The sequence below is a fragment of the Corvus kubaryi genome, unplaced genomic scaffold (assembly GCF_017639235.1).
Source record: "Corvus kubaryi isolate FWS band 111438036 unplaced genomic scaffold, C.kubaryi_AGA036_p1.0 134, whole genome shotgun sequence".
NCBI lineage: Eukaryota > Metazoa > Chordata > Aves > Passeriformes > Corvidae > Corvus > Corvus kubaryi.
The window spans coordinates 5,541,846-5,550,927 of NW_024580668.1; the positions used below are offsets into that span (position 1 = coordinate 5,541,846).

At 45.9% G+C, this 9,082-nt stretch overlaps 2 protein-coding genes and 1 long non-coding RNA gene across 5 annotated transcripts in view; 1 reads left to right on the forward strand and 2 right to left on the reverse strand.

Moving 5' to 3' along the window:
- DIDO1 (death inducer-obliterator 1) overlaps positions 1 to 3,045 on the reverse strand; it is a 48,773-nt gene extending 45,728 nt beyond the window's left edge. The window contains exon 1 of one of the 3 annotated variants that reach the window (XM_042046430.1): positions 2,943 to 3,045. Coding sequence is in view for 2 of the 3 variants with exons in the window: in XM_042046422.1 (XP_041902356.1) it covers positions 2,327 to 2,551 (225 nt within the window). In the remaining variant the exon portion in view is untranslated. Of the gene's footprint in view, positions 1 to 2,326; positions 2,703 to 2,942 lie in introns of those variants that run through there. The other 2 variants (XM_042046422.1, XM_042046438.1) reach the window with 2 other exon arrangements.
- An 889-nt stretch (positions 3,046 to 3,934) lies between these two features.
- Positions 3,935 to 8,928, reverse strand: LOC121673316. Its single transcript, XR_006019177.1, has 3 exons — positions 8,417 to 8,928; positions 5,619 to 5,751; positions 3,935 to 4,197 (listed from the first exon to the last, which is right to left on the reverse strand). It is a non-coding gene; the product is annotated as an uncharacterized LOC121673316 (long non-coding RNA).
- A 93-nt stretch (positions 8,929 to 9,021) lies between these two features.
- GID8 (GID complex subunit 8 homolog) overlaps positions 9,022 to 9,082 on the forward strand; it is a 7,842-nt gene continuing 7,781 nt past the window's right edge. The window contains exon 1 of the mRNA XM_042046513.1: positions 9,022 to 9,082. The gene's annotated coding sequence lies outside the window, so the exon portion shown is untranslated.

Genomic DNA, 9,082 nt, shown 5'->3' on the forward strand with positions numbered 1-9,082 from the left:
TTCATTAAATGAAGTAAACAGAAATGAACTTCTTCCAAATTTGGTAGTAATTACAGCACGCTGATTATGTTATTAAGGATGCAGTAAACACAGTTGAGTTTCCAGTTTTGATTAGAGTTTACTGGGAGAACACACATAATGCACATTAAATCTGTGCGTTTGAGCTGCCTAACTGGAAATCTAAGCTTTTTACACTCAAAGTCTATCAGTGCTCCTGAGACCAGCATCAGTAACACCTGTGGAATATCCGCTTCTTTCAGAAGCTGCGTTAGATAAAAACTTCCCAGCAGTGAACCCTCCAAGCATTAACTGAGAGCTGAGAAGTCAGGCCTGACTGCACACACAAAGAGGAACCAGCTTTTGCATAAACTGGGGAAATCTCCCTTCTATTAAAATCCTCTCCTCAAATCTCCTACCACTGCCCTACTACTTGTGGCACAAGAGACATAAGGCAGAAAGTGAACCAGAGAATAAAACTGGTGCAGAGACACCACTAAAGCCATGTAATCCCACTCTTGCCCAGTCCAGGCCCTTCCCCTACTTCTATCAGTTACATTTCGTAACTCTCAGCCCAACCCCCTCTAATCCTTGCTCTTCCTCTTCCCACAAATACCTCCAGCTTAAAGTTTCAGGCTGTGCAGAATTAAAATCCCACAGTTGTTAAATTACAGCTATAAAGACAATTACTATCTTAAACCAGAAACAAATAATGTGATCAACTGCCAGAAAGTCTTAGTAGTGAAGCTGGATTAAGCAGAACAAACACTGGCTTTTGGGAGTCCACTAGACACTGAAAAAATATTTATTCAATTTTATCTACTAACCTACATTTGATCCTATTTGCATTGCTTTGGGGGGTTTCAGGGTTTCGGTATTACTTGGTTTTTTAATGCAAAATATATCTTTCAATTATATGAAAACACCCTCTGAAGCACAGTGTGAACAGATATTAGTTTATATTATTATTTCATATTTCAACAGTTTTTAAAACTGTAGGCATTTTTGCACTGTACATATATTTGCAACACAGCAAAACCTTCATTTGCATACCAACAGAAAATATCCCTTATAGAAACAAAAAGCACAAAAACTTCGTAAAAAATAAAGATTTAAAGGCTGGTCTTGAAAACACCAATTATTTGATTTTCAAATCATTGGAGTCAAGCACTCTCAATGGAGGCTGAAGGCCAACGTGAGGCTTCACTCTTTCACCCAAGTGCATTAAAACACCTTTATGCCTGACATGTTTCTGGAACTGTCAAATGAAAAAAATTTAAGGCCTAGCTGAACAGCTATTTTGAGCTTACTTCTATATTTATTCCTATAGAAAGTTCTAAATGTCAAGGAACGATAACAAGCAGCTGGCACACATAAAAGTGGAGCACAACCCAGAATATCCACTACAATTAACACAGTATATGGTACACTTGGAGAGTAACTACATTTCATTTTTCATTGACCAGCAATCAAATTGGTTAAACATCTGGCAAATTTTGTTTGTAGAAGCAGCACCAAGACTGTTAAAGCTAAACTAATTCAAATTACCCCTTAAAAGAAAACTGAGGAAAATACACAAAGAAGCAAACAGTGAAAAAGTTCTCATAAAATACGGCAAAATATAGTTTTAATATCACCTGCCAAAGAATTCAGTTAAACACGACTGTGATTACTAAGTATTCAAAAGAGCTATTTCTGAAAAAAATCTCAACTCTATTATCCAGGGGGAAAAAAACCAACCAAACAAAAACCCCAGGGAATTTAGGAATGCTATATACATTCTTCTGAGTCAAATAAAAAGGAATCAGCATTTTTTTTCCTCCCTGAAGTTCCTGGAAGGAAAACCCATGAAAGCCCATGCAAGAAAAAGAGCATGTTATACTGTTTCAAATTACTGAAGATAAAAACTGCAGGGCGAGTGTAATACACATTCATTTTACAATACATTACGAGATTGTAACATTGTTTCCAAGTTAAAAACGACAAGCTAAAATAGTTAGATTTTCATAATCACAACTAAAACATGCGCTGCCGCTTGGAGGTATAAACTGAAAACTATGTATGAAACAAAATTTGGCTGCCACCGAATAATGGTTTTTGCGAGCCAGACAAACCGCTCCAAACTATCATCACCTCCAAAAGACAGCATTTAAGTACATTAGTACCGTTTAAGTACATTAGTGCCAGGGATAAGGAATAGTTACTGGAAAGGAATTTATTAAATATTTAAAGCCAGCCAATAATTCCTACTGTCTAAATATTCGGGTTTTTCTCCCTACAAAATAGTCAGCAGAACATGATGAAGTTCAACTCCCCGTGTTTAACTCACCAATAAGGAGATCCCCTCCTTTGCCCAGAGAAAAACATTTCCCCAAGGCAGGGAAGTCTCCGTCCCCCCTGCCGAAGCCCCGGAACGATTTCGGTTGCGCTCGGTTGGGTTTGTGGGTCCCCAAGGGCGCTCCCCCGCCCCAGGCACCCCCGGCGCAGGCCCGGGGCCGGTGGGTACAGTCGGTGGTGCCGTCACGAAGCAGCTTCCCGGCGTCAGCGTGGCCATGACGGCGACGGGCTCCGAGCACACCCGGCCTCTCCTCGCCTCTCCTTCCCCCCAAGATGGAGGAGCCGCCTTCAGCCCGCTCCACCCGGGGAGCGGCCGTTCCGCTCCAGCCCCGCCGCGGCGTGAGCCAAAAGCTTCCTCCGGAGCCCCGCACGGAGCCGCCGCCTCCTCCGGACCGGGCCGGACCGGGCTGTACCCGCGCCCCGCTGCTCCCCGGGGAACCGCCCCCCCCCGCACCCGAGCCGCTCCGGCCGCCCGCCCGCCCGCCTCCATTTTATAGCGAGCCCCAAGGCGGCTGGGCCGCCTTTCCCGCGACCTCCCCGCCGCAGCGGCGGCCCCGCTCCCACTCTCCTCCCGCCCCGGTGCTCCCCCGCCCGCCTCCCGCACTCACCGCGGGCAGAGAAGGGGGCTCTCACCGCGGCCGCCGAGGGTCTCAGCCGCGCCGCGCCGCCATTTCCTCCTCTCTCCGCGGCAGCGCTGGGCGGAGCTGCCCCGCCCCGCCCCCGCCACCATCGACACCGAGATGGCGGCGGCGGGGCCAGAGCGCCGCCCTTGGCGCGCGGCTCCCGGAGGACCCGGCGGGCGCTGGGCGGGAGCGCGGCGGCCCCGCCCCTCAGCGCCCTCAGCGCTATGGCGGCCGCTCCTCACGGGGAGAGCCTTCGGCGCCATGGCGGCCGCTCCCCGGACAGCGCGGCGGCTATGCCCCTTCTGCGCTCACTCCCCGCGCCCCTCGGGGCTCCCTCAGGCCCGCTCCCGTCTGTCCGCTTGCAAACCCGGGCTGATCCCGGGAACGGCAGTTTTAGCCATGATTCGTGAGCATGGAAGGACACCGGAGGAACATGGCAGAGGATCCAGGCTGCTGCTGCACAACCACCTGCTCACAGCAGCTGTGCTCCCCACCTGTGCGCATTCCACTGGGACTTGGTTGGTTTTTCTATTCTACTCACACTGTTTGGCAAATTGCTGTTGTGATGCCTTCCTCTGGCTCCAAGTTACGGAGTGCTGAGAGTGGAATGTTGTCTGAATCTGCCCATCCAACACATGGAGCCTCCACAGGAAACGTCCTTTATCAATGGTTAAGCTACTCAAAAGCCACTCCAGGATCCAAACTGCTACAAATAGCTACAGTTAACTTCCATTTATGTGGTTTGTTCCTTCTGTCACTTTTTGAGACAGTGGCACCCAGAAACATCCACACCTCACAGTCACTGAGGGATCCCAAGGAGTACAGGACACCCCCAACACCATACAGAGACCCCTGACCTGGGCACCTGAAGAGCCTTTAGATGTGTGAGGTTTGGCTCTTTGATTACCCTGATCATGCACATTTTTCCTCATGGGTTGGTAACATGGATTTCAGGTGGACTCCAGACAGGTAGAGTGTTCACTAAGATTAAGGAATGAAAATGTGAAGAAAAAAACCCCAACAAACTGCTTAGGAATGATTGCACAGAATTACAGGATTCTGTCAAGTAATTTGATTACATCTTTTAGGAGTCTATTCATGAGACTTCTGGTAGCAAAAGCTCAGGATAATGTTGGAAAAGCTGCTATTAGCACAGTCAGCTTCTTTCTCCAGCTGTAAAACTGCGCAGTTTTAATACTTCACCCAGGAACACCAAGAGGTAAAAAACCACAACAGGTTCCTGTGCAAAAGTACAAAACACCACAATTATGGTAAAGCAGGAATCCAGATTTTGTTCTGCAGCTACAGAGTTGCTATAAATGACATAACATGGAGGGGAAATACTTCAGGGTTTGGTAGATCAAACTGCACTGTGATTTATGCTCTAGGAAAAGCTAATAACATACTTTAATGGATAAATTTAGCATCAGTGCTCAAACCCAGGAATTACACACCAACAGAAAGGGAACACGCAGAACAAGGAATTGCACAGCAGCAGTGAACAGGGGATGCCTGCCATAAGGAATCCTGCCGTGAAACAGGTATTAAATTCCTCTAACACACATTTAGTAAGAGGCTTGCACCACTTTAACATAATGGTGGTGCAATGTGCACACCCAGTGAATGCCACCTGAGCACGCTGCACTTTCAACCACAAAACCTCTACGCCTTTGTGTTAAAGCCAGATCTACCTTTGCTGACTAAACATGTGTCATGTTCATCATCAACACCTCAGTTCTTTCCCTGCCTTGTTGTCTTCCTAATTCTTTTCCTGTTAAAGCCTAATTTCCTTTAATTTGGGAAATTTACTCCTGTGTTACTGGTCTGAATCTACATTATCCTGGCAGGAAAGCAGGAGGAGCTTTTTTGGTTATAATGTGAGTTTTGTTTCACTTCAGGCCTCCTCTCCTGTAACATGCTGGTAATTTGGTTTGAAATGAAAACTCTGCTGGGAAATCCTAGTAATAACCATCAATCAGCTTCTAAAACAGTCTAATAAGCACCTTACCTGTCTCTCCTTAGACACCAGAGAAGTTTATGCTGAGATACTGTCCCCAGGACAGATACCTACAAATCCCTCAGCACTACCTCTCCTTAAAATTTTCCACTTTCTTCCAAAACCTTTTGTGTGGTCAGTGCACTGACTTTCTCCTGCAGCTGATACATCTTTACTTATTTATCCTTTGGGCTTCCATAATTAATGTTTTTTTTTAAACTTTGGGTTCCTAAAATTGGCCTCACTTATATTTGTAGTGTCTCACACAAGGGCTGTTACATGTGACCCATAAAACCTTGTGACAGACATTAACACATCACTATTGTGTGGGACAGAGACAATATCCCCAGATCTGGGATGTCACTTCTCACCCACCTTTCCCTTAACTGCTGTTTGAAGATACAAAGCCCTTAAATATAAATACAACACTTATTTTATGTTCATTCCTTCCCTCAGTTTTCCCTCACCGATTGTTCTGAATGAGCCAATTGCAGCAGCCAAGAAAAACTGGAGATAAGAGTTAGCCCATGAAAAGAGCAAGGATGAAAGCAAATGAGCAAGTCCTCCTCCCTCCTCAGTCTCTGGTGATTTTGTTGTATTTAACAGATAATTAACACATTTAAGTCAGAAGAGACTAATTTCTGTTGGCTATGCTCCAACTTTACCTTTTTTTTAGTGGAAAAAGGCCTCTCTCCTCAGAGCTCTGCACATCACAAAATAGACACATCAGGTGTCAAGGTAATGCCTCTTCAGGATTCTTGATGCTCCAAGGCTCCTGATACTTATTTTCCAAAAAGACTAGATGAACACAGAGAAATACTTTAATGAGGGTTAATCACATTCACATAAATAAAGTAAACCCCTTCTCTACCAGCTGGCACAAACTTGCAGAATTTTCCCCCCCTCCAGTTCTAGATAAATTCCTTCCCTTCAATATAAGCATTTTTGTGACTTCTCTTGGAATGAGTGACTTTGGTTTGGGATTCGCTCCACGTAACTCCAAATATTAGTCATCAAAACACCTTTTTTGAAATTAGGATTTAACAAATTCTAATTCATGTAAAAAATCTATAAACTGCACTTACAGTTATGTTTCTTTTAATCTCAGTTTTGTCATCTTGCCCCCAAAGAATCCAACTTTCCATGTTACTCCTGCCCTCATTACTGTAAGATTCTTGTAAGACTGTGGCATATGGAAGCCATACTTTGGGATAATTTCCCAAGAGCAAAGTAGTCATGCATTTTAATCCAACTTGGGAGTCACAGGAGTGTCCTGCAAAGTTTTCCCTCAGCAATGAAAGAAAGGTTTTGTTCCAACTTTTGGGAGAATATTAGCGTTTTTGACAGAAGTCAGTATTTAGTGCTAGGAAAAGAGAGAATTATGTAGGAAACCTTTTCCCCTGAATTGTTGCACAGCTTTGTATCTTCCTGAAGTATAAAATACGTACCATTTATTACTCAAGATACTGCATAATTCCCCATACATGCAGAATTTTCATTGTACTCGGAGCATTAGTAGGGGAAAAAAAGGCATGGATCAAAATTTCCACCCCTGATAGTGTTCCAGGCCAGGTTGGATGGGGCTTGGACCAACCTCATCCAGTGGAAGATGTTCCTGCCCTCTATCAGTTTGAAGCTATTCCTCCTTTTCTTACCACTATGGTTCCTGCTGAAATGCAGCTGGCCATGATATTCTGCATAGAATCATTACAAACTTCTTTTTTGTATCTTTATGATCAGAAGAAATACCAACTCTTAAAAACATTAAAAAAAAATAACAAAACGCATCAAATCATTTTTCATGACAAGTCACAGCTCTGCAGCTGCTCTTAGCCCATTTTTACTTTTCTTTACCTCAGGGACAATGAAGGGGAAAAGGGAAACTTCTGCTGCAGCTGGTCAACCATCCCAACCTCTGAAAACCAGGGATCAGCACCACACAGTCAAACTGCTGCTAAACAGCAGCTCCCACATTTTTACCTTATTATTTCAATTTATTATTTTACTTATTAGACAGCATTAGACAACTACATCTGTTCTTTAATCTTTACCTGTGAATAGCAACTGTGGTATGGATTGTCTTCTGTTGTATCCTCTCTGCATAGAGCATATTTCCCTTAAGAAATCCTCATAGAGAGGGCATCCTCTCTCCCACTTTATGGAAGTCTCCCGAGAAACTCCACCTCTTAGGGAGGAGCTGACAAGAACAGGACAGGATACCTAAGCCAGAGACACATTTACAAGCCAACAGGTTCAAAAATAGTCTGAATGTTTATGTTTCCTAATGAGTCAAATTCATTTAGATTCGTTTTTAGATCAAAGCCTAGGAAGAGCCCTCTCCAATCAAAAGGAATATATGCCACGCTGTAGCTTTCCTTATTTTTTGGCTACAACTAACAGCATGAATTACTGAATATTTGAAGCTCTATGTCCTGAATTCTGCATTGTTTATAAACTTGGAGCTTTGTTTGGGGAACTAAGTTAAAATAATATTAAAATAATAAAATAGTAATTGAGGCACAGATCTCTGCTTTCTGGTGACCAGTTGACAGGACCCAAGGCAATGGCTGAAATTTTGTCAGGGAAGGTTCAGGGTGGATATTAGGAAAAAGTTCTTCACTCAGAGGGTGGTGGAGTACTGAACAGGCTCCCCAGAGAATGGTCACAGCCCCAAGGCTGCCAAAGCTCCAGAAGCATTTGGAAAAGGGTGGGATTGTTGGGCTGTCTGTGCAGGGCTAGGAATTGGACTTTGTGTGTGTCTCTTCCAACTCAGGATATTCTATGGTTCTAATAAAAAATTTATTACATTGTGGGTTTTCTCTGTTTCAACGTAAGCACAATTGTAATGAAAGTGAGTTTTGGAGCCTAGGCTTTACTGCAGTTACAAAAACAAGAGCAAAAAGTGCACAGCCATGTCCATATTCCCAGTCTGTGTGAGTGAAATTACATTTTCCTGAGGAGTATCATTTGCAGCATTCCACACATAAAAGTGTGTATTTTAAGCCTGTTCTCCCTTTAACTGTACAAATCGAGGTTTTGTTGCAAAATGTGGAATATGTAAAATTTTCTGAAGGAAGGATATTCTTTGAAGTTTTGGGAAGTTAACAAAGCTTGGGAAGAAGGAGGTACCAATGACAGTGGACACGAAGAATGCAGAACTCATGGGCCACAAGACCATCTAACAGAACTCCAAGATAAGGGCGACACTGATAAAGCCAATTCAGCAATTGTGCTGAAATCAGCTCCAACTGGGTTAAAGGTAATTAGGGCAGGGGCAGATCGTGACCACTGATGTATCCAAAAGAGAAAACTGAGCATGCGGATTAATCAACTTAAGCCAATGAACAATAATTCGTTTGCTAAAGTGTATAAATAGTAAGAAATTTTGATCGTTGGTATGCTGGCTTTGTGGATTCCCCATGTAGCACCCATTTCTGCGCTGAATTGTAAATAAATCAAATACCTCGACTCTGGGTGTGGATTGGCCTCTTGTTCACCGGGTGCAACAACCTATTTGGCAACAGCGCGTTCCTGCCTTTTCTGCAGTGACTCACAGACCCCGCGGTGGGTTCATCAACGCCTCAGCAACCATGCGCGTTTTGACAGAGACCATCAATCCTCAGCCGGGACACTTCCCGGCCCAGCCGATCAACACACGTGGAAAGGACCGCACACGGCTATCGCAGGCTGTGCCCTGCCCGTTCGCCGGGCAGATGGCGGGGCCGCAGCTCCCACGGCCACTCCCTACAAAACTGCTGCTCCCACCGACCCCGCTGTGTCCGCGCACGAGCCGCCGCCGCCGCCTCACACGGCGGTTCCTGCGCCCCTCGCGCCGAGCACGGCCCGGATCAATCTCTGCCTCAACTGCTCGTGGCGGGGCGGCGCTCGGTGCCGTGAGCCGAGCGCGGAGCGGGCGGAGCGGGCGGGCCGGGCAGGAGGAGGCGGGCCCGTCCCTCAGCGCCCGGCGCCCGCCATGGCCGCCCCCGCCGCCGCTGCGCTGTCCCGGCCCCGCTCCACGGTCGCGTGTTCTCGCCCGCTCCCCGCGCGCTGATTGGCCGCCAGCGCCGCTCTCGCGAGACCCGCGCGCCTGCGGCCCGGCGGAGGCGGCGGAGGCCCCGCGTTCGTGCGT